The following is a 15,000-nucleotide window of genomic DNA, read 5'->3' on the forward strand; positions in this document are numbered from 1 at the left end:
GAAGCTACCTTTGAAAGAAGTACTTGTTGAGCCAGTCACGTACCTTGCCCACAGATTTCTCAAAAATGTCCGGGGGCGGGGTGTCCCGGTCCCCTTTCTGACACGTGATGACGTCACGGTAGCGGATGTCAAAGTCGGGGTCCGTGATCTCAAACGTGCGCTCCCGGGGAACCCTGTAGGACCCCACGCCCCGGATCCGGTAGTTCACGTGCTGCTGCTGCTGCTGACCGGAAGAACCCATCTGCCCCCCTAGAGTGGCACTGACGTCAGGCTCCGTGCGGCTGGTGATGGCGGGGAACTGCGTGCGCAGCGGCGGCCCGTGACGTAGTTCCGGCGAGGACCTGTCGGAGGACAGGCGGCCTGCGGACGCCATGCTGAGGCTGTCGAGGTGGTCGTCGTGGTAGTGGTCCGTGTCGTCGCTACACACGTCGGCGCACGTCACTAGGGTTCTGGCGCTTTTGCACGACACCCGCACGGTGACGCTGGTGTTGAGGGAGCGGGCTTTGGAAGGGTGGCGGTGTCGGCCCGGAGAGCGGCCTCCCTTGATCGTGGCGTTGACGGAGCTTGTGGTGTCGGTGGTGGGCCTCAGCACCCCATAGGACCTCTGGCGGGGCAGGGTTTTGTGGGTGGTCATCTGGCTGAACACCCCGCTGCTGCCCTGTGTGGACGTTCTGTGCAGGGGTCTGTAGCGCGGCTGCTGCTGCTGCTGCTGCTGTTGCTGCTGCTGCTGTGGTGGGAGTGAAGAGGTAGATTTGGGGAGAGACGGAAGACTGGTTTCAACAACATTGTCTGTGGGGTTGTTTTCCAAAGTGTCTTTGTCTTCTTCCTCTTCTCCCTGTTCGTTTTCCTGTCGCTCGGGTTGTTGCTGTTGCTGTTGTTGCTGTTGGTGGATGGCCCCCATTTCCTTGAGGGTCTCCGTGATGGCGTGGCGGGCCTCCAGGGACATCTGGGGCAGGACCCTCATGGTATGTCTGCCGCCCCTGGCCCTGTCTTTGTCCCTCTCGGGGCGACGGCAGCCGCTGTGTCGTCGGGACCCCGAGGGCAGCCTGGAGCTGGTGAGGACGGCCGGGCAGGACTTGGTGGTGGTGTAGCTGTACTGGCTGTTGGTGTGCGCCGCGCGGAGCAGCACGGTCGTCCCCCCTCCTTCCCCTCCCCCTCCCCCTCTGCCGCCGCCACCACCACCACGTTTGCTGCCGCTGCCCGCGGTGGAGATGGGGTTGAGGGTTCGAAGCCCCGAGGCAGTGATGTCCCCCATGTGTTTGTCCAGCCAGGCTTTGGTGGCATCTTCTCTGTCCATGTCTCCGGCCTGCAGGCTGTGGTGGTCAGCCCCTGAGGCCTGATGGCACTGACCGCCGCTGACCCCAGCACAGGCCGACATGACGGAGCGTGACGGTGCTGGTGGCTGCACGCGGTCCTGGGCATGACCAGCGCGTGCGGGCAGCGGAGACGTGACGTGGGCTCTGGATCCGTCCGGTGCCAGCCCTGCTGCCATGTTGGCGTTCCCCTCCAGTGAGTGGTCACGCTCCAGCAGCGGGGAGCGGTGAGGCTGAAGGGAGCGCACCGCCCCCACCCCTACCCCTTCCACAGAGCCCACACTCCCGCTCCGCACCCGTCTTTGGCCCGGGTGGTGACTGAGGGTGGAAGGGGTGGTGTGGTAGCGCGAGTACAGAGTCTGGGGGTAGTACTGGGAGAGAGACAGCAGGTTCTGTTGTCTCTTGACGCTTGTCTCTGACGTCTGTGTGTGTGATGGTGGTGGTGGTGGTTGTGATGATGGTGGCACCGCCTCCTCCCCCTCACCAGGAGGAGGCCAGTTCTCCTCGTTGGAGCTGTCGCTGTCCGAGTTCTGCACCGGGGAGGGTGGAGGGGCCTGATCCTGCTCCTCCTGCTCTCGCTCCTGGAGACCGTCCTTGTAGGTGGAGGTGTTGGGGGCCGTGTGGGGACTCCTGCTGTTGTTGATGCTGCTGCTGGCGGTGGCAGTGGCAGCGGCCTGCCGTCTGTGGGCCTTGGCCAGCGTCTCGTTGAGGAACTTGCGGGTGAGGAAGTTGAAGCGGCTGGCCGGCGTGTTGCAGGTGGGGATGGAGGCGATCTTGCGGTGCAGCTTCTGGTAGCGGTCCTCCAGCTTGCGCATCCAGGTGGGGTTGTGGGCCGCGGTGGTACCGGTGCCGGACGATCTGCTGTCCAGTACCTCGCTGCTGCCCCCACCACGCCTGGCGCTGTTCACCACCACCACCCCGCCGCCCTCCTGGTCTCCGCCCCCTTCACCACCACCCCCTCCTCCCCCTCCTTGACTCCTCCGCGAGGAGACGGGGGGTCGGGAGGAGGGAAGGGGCTTCATGGTACACAGGTAGAACAGGTGGTGGGGTGAGGAGGTGGCGGTGGTTGGTGGTGTGTGTGAGAGAGAAGGGGTGGTTGGGTGGGAGTGGTATCACTTGACGACCATGGTTTCGTTATCAGCGGTCTGGGTTAACGTTTACAACCTTCATGTCTCTCTCCAACACCGGCGTTGGCACACACACACCACACACCAAACACACACGGTATAATGAACGATCACCTCACAGGCAGGTGTAAGGGGGTTGGAAGAAGAGGAAATATCCTTGCTTTTCACTTTCACAGGTGTAAAAAAAAAAAAATTAAACCACGAAAACTGGCGGGGGGTCGACTGAGAGAAACGTGTATTGGCTGACAAGTCCACGATATGTCCCCCACAGAGCAAGGGAGAGAGGTAGACCGGAAAGACCCTGGACCAGACCACAGAACACACACCCACCCCCTTCGCGATCAGTGCCCGTCCACACAGAAATAAATGACGAGACAGGAAAAGAAAACACACACACGACAACCCCGTCAGTGATCGAAGCCAAAACGTCTTCCAAACCACACCACACCCTGCCCCTCCTTCCCTCCTCCAAGCAAGCCGGGGGGACTCTCTCCCTCCCTCCCACTCTCTCTCTCCCTCTCTCTCTCCCCCGCCTTTCCTTCTTTCTTCTCAAACCACTAGGTAAGTTAAACACTGGTCTTGAACAGCAAACACAGCTGACGACACAAGAGGTGAAGTAGAGAGAGAGAGAGAGAGAGACCAAGGCAGGTAATCACATAGCCTTCAATCAGCACTCACTCACTCAATCACTCCACCCAGCGCTTTTGTTCTGGTGAAGAAGAAGAAGAAGAAGAAGAAGGAAAAAAGAAAAAAAAATCGCTGCCCTCGGCACACAAGACTTTCTTGACAGACGTGAGTGAGGGGCGAGGTTGGCTGGCTTCCACCCACTACTGGTACGTCGCTCGCTGGCCAAGCTGTGTGGACTTTCTCCTCATGCCAACTGGGCCCCGTTGTGTGTATGTCCCCGGTGCTCTGCTGCGCTGCTGCCAGCAAGCTGCCTTATCGGGTCGGGCTGCCGTCCTGAAGGGGGGTGGTATAGGGTTCCGATCCAAACCAATCACCTGCAAAAGTGTAGTGCAGCAGTTTATTAGATCGAGGTCAGGTAGAGAGAGAGAGAGAGAGGAGAGAGAAAGATTGCATAGGTGGTGGTGTTGTACGATCTGTGAGTGTGTGTGTGTGTGTGTGTGTGTGTGTGTGTGTGTGTGTGTGTGTGTGTGTGTGTGTGTGTGTGTGTGTGTGAATAGAATAGAATAGAATACTTTTTATTGTCATAAAACCTTAAAGTTTATAAGACACAATGAAACATAAACATTAGCAATGTGTGTGTGTGTGTGTGTGTGTGTGTGTGTGTGTGTGTGTGTGTGTGTGTGAATAGAATAGAATAGAATAGAATACGTTTTATTGTCATAAAACCTTAAAGTTTATAAGACACAATGAAACATAAACATGAGCAATGTGTGTGTGTGTGTGTGTGTGTGTGTGTGTGTGTGTGTGCAGTAGGGTGGTGTTGGGATGTCGATGGGTTTTAGAGCTGACAATGTTGTTTTCTTTTTTTCTTTCATCTGTTAGTTTTTGCTCCTTTTTATTTTATAATGTTTTTGTAGTCATATTCAAGGACATGAACAGGTTGTCAGGTGGCGAGTTTTGTCATGAACTTTGCAGTCGCAATGAAAATGATCACGGTGCCCCTCTCTGTCCCTGTCTGTCGGTAAGTCTCCGTGTGTCATTTTCATGAGTGATCAAGCAATTGTTACGATACAAAGCACTTCTTACGGTTATACGCACGATCATTCATACGTACATACATATACTTCCGTGTGTGTGTGTGTGTGTGTGTGTGTGTGTGTGTGTGTGTGTGTGCATAATCATATACTTTTTATCTCCCTCTTCCACCGTTCTCTCTCTCTGTCTCTCTGTCTCTCTCTCTCTCTCTCTCTCTCTCTCTCTGTCTCTCTCTGTCTCTGCCTCTCTCTTTCGTCAAAACAAACAAATCCACAACCTGAAAAATCCGTCTGTCTGTCTGTCTCTGTCTGTCTCTCTGTGTCTCTCCCTATCCTCCCTTTTACGATAATCATATACATTCCATCAGTTATTGTTGTTGTTGTTGTTTTCCAACAGCTACTACAACAGGGTTTAAGTTTGTTGTTTTAGTGACACCCACCAGAATACATCGACTATGGTTGTATACCCGTTTATAACTACAGCGGCCAACACCATCGATTCCATCAAGGCAGTCAGGAAAAAAAAAATTCCCCCCACCCCCCCACACCCCCACTGAAAAGCTTCCCTGACAACGCAGGTTTCCGATGAACAGAAGTTGCTGTGTGTTATCAACGTTTCCCTTACAGCTTAGCAAGGTGGGCGAGTTCTAGGAGTGAAATTCCATCCTGGGTAACCGCCGACCCCCTCCCCCCTCCCCCCCCCCAACTCCTCCCCCCGCCCCCGACCTCCCCCGCCTCCGAGAGCCCACCCCCTCCCCCCTCACGCCCCCTCCCTCTCAACCCCTACCCCTAGCCCACTCCTCCCTCCACCCCCCCCCCCCACCCCTTCCCCCTCTTCCACTTGCCAAACGGGTGTTATCTGGGGTGGGATATCGATCTCAGGTGATTGCCTGAATGGCTGTGTGCAAGGTGATCTACCCGGGGTAGGTTACCCATGCCAATGCTTTCACGCGATGTTTTCGTTTGTTTTCTTCAACGTGTTCGCTTGGTTAAGTCTTTTTTATTTATTCTTATTTATTCTTTTTTTTTTTTTTTAATTTGTATTTTCTTAGGGGGGTGGGAAGGTTGTCAGCGGGGGAATGGAGAGAAAGCGTTTTGCACCTGTTGACGAGGTTGTTTGGAAATGTAGGTTGTGTGTGGGGTGGGGTGAGGGAGAGGATTGATGGTGGTGGTGGTATGTATGTGCGAGTGTGTGTGTGTATGCGTGTATGAGTGTATGTTTGTGTGTGTGTGTGTGTGTGTGTGTGTGTGTGTATGCTTTATATATATATATATATATATATATATATATATATATCGATCGATCGATCTATATGTATATCGTGGATGAGGGGTCCCGTTTCCAATGCACACTCCCAAAGTTCCAACGTGTGTAGGAAGTTCTGTTGAGGGGGAGAAAGAAAGAGGGCTACTGTTTTCCAACTTCCTTTTTCTATCTTTCTCTCCCCCCCTCTCTCTCTTTCTCTCTTTCTGTATCGACTCCCTCCCTCCTCCTTCCTTCTCTCTGTTTATCTTCCCTCTCCTCTGTTTCTCTCTATCTCCCTCCCTCTCTTTCTCTCCCTCTCCCTCTCTCCCTCTCTCTCTTTCTGTTTCAACTCTCTCTCTCTCTCTCTCGTCGGCCCTTCTCTCTGTTGTCTCCCTCTCCTCTGTCTCTCCCTCCCTCTTTCTCTCCCTCCTGTTTCTCCCTCACTCTCTCCCTCCGCCTCCCCTCCCCCCTCCCTCTCTCTCTCTCTCTGTCTGTCTTCCTCCCTCCTCCTTTGTCTCAAGCTTCTTCCTTATCTCTTCCTCCCTCTCATTCCCTTACTCCCTCTCTCCCCCTCCCCCTTTTTCTGCCCCCCCCCCTCTCTCTCTCTCTTCCTTACCTCCTACCTCCTCCTCTCTATTATGTCTTTCAGTATGTCCGTGTTGGCAGAGATCCAAGGGAAGGAAGGGAGGGAGGAAAGGGAAGGGGAAGGTAGGGGAGGGGAGGGGAGGGGAGGGGAGGGGGAGGGTTGGGTGACCAAAGTGTGCAAGGTGCAGACATGTCTCCGTGGGCCGGCCGATCAGGCCCATTAAATTTTAGCCCATTAGTGAGTGACACGGGATATAATATACATACACGATACGTTCTGACACTGCCCTTGTCATATATCTCTCTCCACGTCACGTCACGACACGACACGACACGACACGACAGGGAGGAGGTGGTGGGGAACGGGGTGGGTGTGGGTGTGTGTGTGTGGGGTGGGGGGGGGGGGGGTAGGGGTGGGGAGAGAGGTTGTGGGGCTATGTATAAGGGCAGGGTGTTGGGGTGGGTTTTCACCGTAAGGATGGCTGCCTACATCGGACCGGGGGTTGGGTGGAGGGGGGGTTGAGGGTGTGTGTGGGTGGGTGAATACGGTCATACACGTAAAAGTCCACTCGTGAACGTTGGAGTTGCAGTCCACGAACGAAGAAGAAGAGGAAGAAGAAGAAGAAGACCTTACGCAGGTCCATAAAATGGGTTGAATAGAGAGATCCGTCAGTTTGAGAGACAGGCAGGCAGGCAGGCAGGCAGGCAGCTAGGCAGGCAGAGTGATAGGTGGTGAAGTTAATTGTAGTTATTACTCGACACGCACACGTCTAGACGGACAGACATGTGTCACACCATCGCATGGAATGATTGATTGATCGATTGATTGGTTGATTGATTCATTAATTGATTGATGGGTGGATGGATGGATGTATGGATGGATGGATTGCGCGCACCACCACACATACAAGCGTGCGCTCACAAGAGAGAGAGAGAGAGAGAGAGAGAGAGAGAGAGAGGTATTGCAGATTGTCAGCTATAGGGACATAACCGCGTTCCCCACTTCCCCACCCCCCTCTCTCTCTCTCACACACACACACACACACACACACACACACACACACACACACATACACACACACACACACATGCTTACAAGAGGAAGAGGGAGGTGTAGTACGAAAGTCGTTAGGAGTGCTGTTGGCAATATAGGGGTTAAAAAAAATGCGTTGACAGTTTCCTCCGTATCAGGCCAAAGAATGACGACAGCTCTGGTCAATGCCCTCTTACAGTGGTCATTCAAATCATGCCACAAATTACCGACTGTTTTCTTTCTCCGTGTGTGTGTGTGTGTGTGTGTGTGTGTGTGTGTGTGTGTGTGTGTGTGTGTGTGTGTGTGTGTATGTGTGTGTGTGTGTGTGTGGAAGGGATGTGTGTGTATGTGTGTGTGCGTGCGGAGGGGGAGGGGGTGTGGAGGGCATGTGTGTGTGTGTGTGTGTGTGTGTGTGTGTGTGTGTGCGAATAAGAGGAGTGGGAAAGAGAGAGTGTGTGTGTGTGAATGTGTGTGTGTGTGGAAGGTGTGTGTGTGTGTGTGTGTGTGTGTGTGTGTGTGTGTACAAACACAACCATTAACCTTTTTGTTTCAATGAAGCCAGTCAAGTTTCCGAGAGGCAAATTATGAACCGGTAGATAGCCTTCAGTTCATAACATGGTGGCCACATTCTTGGGGCACGACGTCTCTTCAAGCGATATTTCACAATTAACGTTTTACTCTGGATTCAATATATCTATATATATATATATATAGATAGATAGATAGATAGATAGATAGATAAGCATACAACCAAAAAAGATTAGTTCCAAACCGTCTTCAAAATCTATACTGAAATACTAGTTCTGTCTATTAAGTCACTACATGTATTATGAATAGATATGAAAAAAAACAAAAAAAAACAACAAAAAAACCAAAAAAAAACCGTCTTTCCAAAGAATGTTCAAGGGAGACAAAATCTGCCACCACGAATCCTGCTATTTATAGGTAAGGTGTGTGACACGTATACATAATATACACAACGAAGCGACGTTTATCCGTCTATCTGTTCGATCTCTGAAAAGAAATATTCGGAAAAAGAAGAGCAATTGGCACCCGAAGTTTAATCTTGAGAGATGAATTTGAAACACACACACACACACACACACACACACACACACACACACAGAGACACACACACACACACACGCACACACACACACACACACACACACACACACACACACACACATACACACACACACACACGCACGCACTCACACACACACACACACACACACACACACACACACACACACACACACACACAACTACACGTACATACGTGCGTGTGTGTGTTTGTGTGTGTTATGTGTCTGCGTGTGTTAAAATGCAAATACTGAGAGTACGGTCTTCAAACTGAAGTGAAACTCGGCAGATTTCTGTTGTTCGTGCGGGTGTGCACGCGCGTTTTCGTTGGCAATATGTGTATATGTTGTTCTCTGTATGTATGCGCGGATGCGCGCGCATGAGCGTGTGTGTGTGAGTGAGTGTGCGTGCGTGTGTACATGCATGCGTATGCCTTCGTTGTGTGTGTTGTGTGTATGCGGGTGCACGCGCGTACATACGTACGCTATATGTGTGTGTGTGTGTGTGTGTGTGTGTGTGTGTGTGTGTGTGTGCGTGCGTGCGTGTGAGAGCGTGAGTGTGTGCGTGTGTAAGTTTTTGTGTAAGAATAATCTCTGTTTGTTTGTATATTATTCAGTTGCATGTGAACTTGCGCACGCGCGCACGTATGTACGTGTAGTTGTGTGTGTGTGTGTGTGTGTGTGTGTGTGTGTGTGTGTGTGTGTGTGTGCGTGCGTGTGCGTGTGTGTATGTGTGTGTGTGTGTCTGTGTGTGTCTGTGTGTGGTTTTGTGTCTGCCTGCGTGAGTGCGTGCATATAACAGTGTAAGTTGTGTCTTTGTGCATCCGTCTGTAACTGTGCACTCATGTGTGTGAACTCCTTTCGGAGCAGTTTGCCAAGCTGCGGCCAAACCCATGAAGAAAGCCATGCATGATTGAGCCTTCAGTGTAAATAAGGTGTGTGAGTCCGTGCATGAACGCGGAATTCTTTTCAGCTGCTGATAGATCTTTGATCTTCTTTTCAAACTTTTGTATATGAACGATGGAAAACATAGCTAGTAGTAGTGGTAGTAGTAGTAGTAGTAGTAGTAGTAGTAGTAGTCTCTTATCGTGTCACTACGTATGGACAATGGTGGAATGTTACTCCTCCTCCTCCTCCTCCTCCTCCTCCTCCTCTTTCTTCATCATTGTTCTTGTTCTTCTTCGTCTCCTCCTCTTGCTCCCCGTTCTTATTTTTTTCTTATCCTCCTTCTCCTTCTTAAACTCCTCCTCCTCCTTCATCAGCTGCTCCCCCTTCTCCTCCTCCACATCCTCTTCAACTATCTCCCTCCTCTCCGTCTTCATCTTCTTTTTTTTTTTCTTCTTCTTCTTCTCCTTCTTAGTTTTTTGTTCTACTCCTCCTTCTCCTTCTTATGTTCCTTCTTCTCCTTCATCTGATCCTCCTCTTTTTTTTTCCCCTCTTCTTCTCCTCTTCCACATCTTCCTCGACTGTCTTCTTCTTCTTCTCCTCCTCCTCCTCCTTCTTCTTCCCCGTCTTCTTCTTCTTCTCCTCCTCCTCCCCGTCGTCGTCGTTGTCCTTCTCCTCCTCCTTCTTCTCCTTCTCCTCCTCCCCCTCCTTCTTCTTCCCCGTCTTCTTCTTCTTCTCCTCCTCCTTCTTCTTCTTCTCCTTCTTCTTCATCTGCTTCTTCTCCTTCTCCTTCTCCTCCTGCCCCCCCCCCAACACCCCCCTCGCGCTCCCCTCACCCCCCGTTTTCCTTCTTTTTCTTCTTTTCCTCCCCCTTCTTTTCCTCCTCCTTCTTTTCCTCCCCTTCTTTTCCTCCCCCTTCTTTTCCTCCTCCTTCTTTTCCTCCCCCTTCTTCTTCTCCCCCTTCTTTTCCTCCCCCTTCTTTTCCTCCTCCTTCTTCTCCTCCTCCTTCTTTTCCTCCCCCTTCTTTTCCTCCTCCTTCTTCTTCTTCTCCTCCTTCTCCTCCCCCCGCTCGTTTATCTTATACTCTTCCTTCTCCTTCGCCTACTCCTTCTTCTCCATCATCTGTTCTTCTCCTTTTCTTCTCCTGCTCCACATCTTCCTCGACAAATTTCTTCTTCTTCTTCTTTTTCTTCTGCTTCTTCTTCTTCTTCTTCTGCTTCTTCTTCTTCTTCTTCTCCTCCTCCACATCTTCCTCGACAACCTTCTTCTTCCTCTTCTTCTTCTTCTCATTATCATTATCATTATACCAGTAGTATTTTTCTCTCCCTCCTTCTTTTCCATCTCCTCCACATCCTATGCTTCATCCTCCTCTTCCTCTTCCTCTTCTTCTTCTTCTTCTTTTCTTCTTGTCGATCAAGTCGTCCACCCGTGACTGTTAATTGATTGTCCAGGGATTTTCCGGTTACATGGATCAGGGTGCCGCGATTGGCAGGGCGTGTGAAGGAAAACCTTGTTCGCAACAACCTGCTGGCTTTTGTTTCAACCTTGGCCGCACTTCAACTTTATTGCTTCGAACACTGCGTATGCGGTGGTGTTGAATGACGGCTTGCTTTATTATAGTTATAGTATGTAGTATGTAGTGTGTGTGTGTGTGTGTGTGTGTGTGTGTGTGTGTGTGTGTGTGTGTGTGTGTGTGTGTGTGTGTGTGTGCGTTCGTGTGTTCCAGTGTGTATGTGTGTTTTCCAAATGGTTGTTGGTGGTTGTGTGACGGTGCCTGGGTGGAAGGGTGGATTGGGGGTCGGAGGATGTACATTGGGGTGTCAGTATGTATGGGGACGGGGGCGTTGCGGGGTGGGGGCGGGGAATGGGGAGGTGCTTGTCAGTATGTAGGGCCTAGGGGGTGGGGTGGAGGGAGGGGATGGGCCGTATATGTTACGTCTACCTGTGTGGATGTATGTGGCTGGGAATGGGACACACACGCAGACAGACAGACAGACAGAGACAGAGAGAGATAGAGAAATCCATATTCGCTGCCTTCAACTTTACTATCATTACCGTTCCATGTACTTTTTTTTTTTTTAAATAAAGAGAGAGGGAGACAAACACACAGAAAAAGTGAAATAGAAGGATGGAGGGGGGAAGAAAGAAAGAAAAGGAAAAAATAAAGACAACCAAAACGAAATACTGACACCAGCAACAGCTCTCTCTCTCTCTCTCTCTCTCTCTCTCTCTCTCTCTCTCTCTCTCTCTCTCTCTCTCTTGCTGCGTCGCGGGCAGTGTGAGCGTGTGTCGTGTGTGTTCTCACAACGGCTAACATCTCGCTACGTATCGCCGCACTGTCTTCTTCTCTTAGTTCTTCTCTTCTAGTCTTCTTCTCTTTCTTTTTTTTCTCTTCTCATCATCTTCTCTTCGTAGTTTTCTCTTTTTATGTTCTCATAACTATTTTCAATAAAACAATAGAAAAACCCATTTGTGACTGGCATCTATATGTTCCTGGCCTGTGCACGGGAATTCTTCTCAGTATCCTTTAATACAGTCAATCATAATTAGTTATGTCTTTTGGGCCGTACCCTGTTAGAACCAAATACAGCTTGACTCTATCCTCGTTGACTCCCACAGCTGGATCATCACAGGAGACTTTAACAGCCACTCACCCAGCTGGGGATACCAAGATCTTAACAAGAAGGGAGAAGATGTGGAAAACTGGACAATCAGTAACAAGCTGATCCTCATCAACAGTCCAAAAGATCCACCTACGTGTTGCTCACGAGCATGGAGGACCACAAGCACTCCTGACCTGGCCTTCGCGACAGACGACATCCATAGCATTGCCCAAAGGGAGGTGTCGCCCCAGCTTGGAGGCAGCGACCACAGGCCAGTGATCATTACAGTACAGAGACATTTTGAAACCCATCCCACCAGGCTCCCAGCAAGCTGGAATTACAAGAAGGCAAACTGGGACCTTTTCAAGCACGAGGCAGACAAGAGGACTTCTGCACTGACACTGCCGCACCAAGACATCAACGAAAATGCCAAGAATTTTAATAAGGCAGTATTAGACGCGGCACAGGCAGCTATTCCACGAGGCAAACGCAGAAATTACCGTCCCTACTGGACACCTGAGCTCGACACCCTGCACAAGACCCTCAGTGAAGCCAGGGACACAATGGAGAGCTCCCCCACTGACGAAAATGTAGAGACACACAACAGAGCGAAAGCTGCGTTCATGAAGGAAAAGCTGCAAGCAACACGCAAGAGCTGGCAAGACAAGACATCCTCCCTGAACATGGAGACAGACATGCAGGGGCTCTGGAAGCTGACAAAGAAACTGAACGAAGACAACCCAAGCAGAGGCAAGACCGTAATCGAGCAGGACAACCAGTTGAAAACAGAAAAGGCTGCAGCCAACACCTTTGCAGAACTGTACCGAGAGGAGAGTACGATCCACATGTCCAGACAGCGCATCAAGCAGGTACGAGAGGAAACCACGAAACTTATGACATCAGACCCACATGGCATACATGACAGCTGTACGAGCGAACCATTAACCATGAAGGAGCTGGAACAAGGCATTCGCAAGCTGAAGCCCAAGAAAGCTTCGGGGCCTGATGGTGTCACTGGCGACATGCTGAAGCACCTGGGACCAGCATCCAGAACAGTGCTGCTTCAGATCTTCAAGCACAGCTGGACAGCATGAGTTGTGCCTTCCATCTGGAAAGAGGCAGAGATCATCCCGATCCCAAAGAAGGGAAAGAACAAGGACACCCACAGCTACAGACCAATCAGCCTTCTGAGCTGTGTCGGCAAGCTGCTGGAAAGGATGGTCAACCGCCGCCTCACCTTCCTCCTGGAAACACAGAACATCCTTTCACCTACCCAGACCAGCTACAGAAAATTGCGAAACACAGAAGATCAACTAGCCCTCCTCGTCCAGGACATCGAAAACTCTTTTCAGGAGAAGAAGAAGACACTGGCCGTGTTTTTTTACCTGTCGAGAGCGTTTGACAAAGTGTGGAAGGAGGGCCTCATCCTGAAACTTCTCCAAGCCGGCGTACGTAGCAAGATGTACATGTGGATCCAACACTACCTCTTCGGCAGGACCGCAAGGGTCTTCTTCTTCTTCTTCTGCGTTCACTCGTATGCACACGAGTGGGCTTTTACGTGTATGACCATTTTTACCCCGCCATGTAGGCAGCCATACTCCGTTTTCGGGAGTGTGCATGCTGGGTATGTTCTTGTTTCCATAACCCACCGAACGCTGACATGGATTACAGGATCTTTAACGTGCGTATTTGATCTTCTGCTTGCATATACACACGAAGGGGGTTCAGGCACTAGCAGGTCTGCACATATGTTGACCTGGGAGATCGTAAAAATCTTCACCCTTTACCCACCAGGCGCCACCACCGTGATTCGAACCCGGGACCCTCAGATTGACAGTCCAACGCTTTAACCACTCGGCTATTGCGCCCGTCACCGCAAGGGTCAAACTAGACGGCTTCCACAGCAGAAAGGTCAAGCTACGTGATCGTGTCCCCCAGGGAGGAGTGCTTTCCCCAACATTGTTTCTGTTGTATATCAACATCAGAGACAACATCACGAAGCACGTCTCCAACAATCTGCACGCAGACGACCTGGCAGTATGGACATCTGCTGAACACACCAGCACGGCCTCCTACCGGCTTCAGGAAGTCGTCAGCAATATCGCTACATGGACAGAAGACTGGGGTCTTGAGCTCAACACCACAAAAACCAACGCAACACTCTTCTCTCTCTCCACCGCCAACGAGCAAGTCAAGCTGAAGCTCCAGGGACAGGTCTTGCCCCAGACGGATATACCAACATTCCTTGGCGTCAAGTTGGACACCCGCCTGACCTGGAGGCCCCAGATTGAGGAGATGGAGAGAGGCATCCGCAAGCTAGCCCTGCTGAAGAAGCTGGCCGGGACGACTTGGGGAGCAGACAGTAGGCTTCTCGCCAGGGTCTACATGGGAGCAGTCAGACCCAACATGGAGTGCGCCTCAACCTTGTGGGGCACAGCCTCCAAGACCAACAAGAGCCGGCTCGACAAAGACCAAAATATGGGACTACGCCTCATACTTGGAGCCATGAGATCCACGCCGATCCATGACATGGAGAAAACTGCTAACGTTGAGCCCCTGGAGAGAAGACGCGACCTGAAAGTCCTGATGCAGGGAGAGAAGCTCAGAAGACTGCCCTCACACCACCTACACCACAGACTGGAGCAGCCCACCAAGAACCGTCTCAAACGTCAGAGCCTCAACCACCAGTATAAAGCACTCAGAGCACAGCACAGCGATGTTCGGGCGGCAAAAGGGGAGTCTTGCACTGACCTTGCCTTGCCTGACTGGAGGCTTGACCAAGAGATAGAGGCCACCATCAGCCTCAGAGTTCCTGGCATCACCACCAAAGACCAGCAACCAGCTACTCTCAAGATCCTGACTCTGGCCATGATAGAGGAGTCCTACCCAGCCAGCTCCTGGACCCATGTATACACGGACGGATCAGCGAAGGAAGCCACACACAACGGAGGCAGTGGTGTCTACGTCAGATTTCCTGATAGAGAGCACAGCAGCATCGCACTCCCTGGAGGAAAACTGTTCCAATTTCAGAGCTGAAGTCCTGGCCATAAAAACAGCAGCAGAATTCCTCTCCTCCTGTGGAAAGCCCCTTGGCAGCATCTCCATCCTCACTGACTCCATGTCCACACTCCAGGCCCTTGACTCTCTGATCCTGGTCCACTGATCCAGTCCCTTAAGGCCTCCCTCACAACCCTTACCCAAACAGCCCCAACGACCATCCAGTGGGTGCCTGCACATGTAGGCCTCCCAGGCAACGAGCGTGCAGACCACCTTGCTAAGGAAGGAAGCCAGCTCACACAGCCAACCTTTCCTGGCACGTATGAGGAAGCAAAAACTCTCCTCCGCAGCAGATTCCGAAGAGGCTGGGTCACCCTGAACAGAGGCTACCAGGCACACCAGGATCCCATCAGGACACTGGAGAGGAGACACCAGACTACCATCTACCGCCTTCGCACAGGACAC

At 51.5% G+C, this 15,000-nt stretch overlaps 1 protein-coding gene and 1 long non-coding RNA gene across 2 annotated transcripts in view; both read right to left on the reverse strand.

The window, feature by feature from the left end:
- Positions 1-2,999, reverse strand: LOC143279543 (uncharacterized). Its single transcript, XM_076583613.1, has one exon. It carries the CDS (start codon positions 2,333-2,335, stop codon positions 5-7), a length of 2,331 nt encoding a protein of 776 aa, XP_076439728.1. The 5' UTR covers positions 2,336-2,999; the 3' UTR covers positions 1-4.
- A 2-nt stretch (positions 3,000-3,001) lies between these two features.
- The window catches only part of LOC143279544 (uncharacterized), a 23,289-nt gene continuing 11,290 nt past the window's right edge, over positions 3,002-15,000 (reverse strand). Inside the window, exon 2 of the long non-coding RNA XR_013054897.1 lies at positions 3,002-3,441. This is a non-coding gene — a long non-coding RNA (uncharacterized LOC143279544). The remainder of the gene's footprint in view (positions 3,442-15,000) is intronic.

This window comes from Babylonia areolata, chromosome 2 (assembly GCF_041734735.1).
Source record: "Babylonia areolata isolate BAREFJ2019XMU chromosome 2, ASM4173473v1, whole genome shotgun sequence".
Taxonomy (NCBI): domain Eukaryota; kingdom Metazoa; phylum Mollusca; class Gastropoda; order Neogastropoda; family Buccinidae; genus Babylonia; species Babylonia areolata.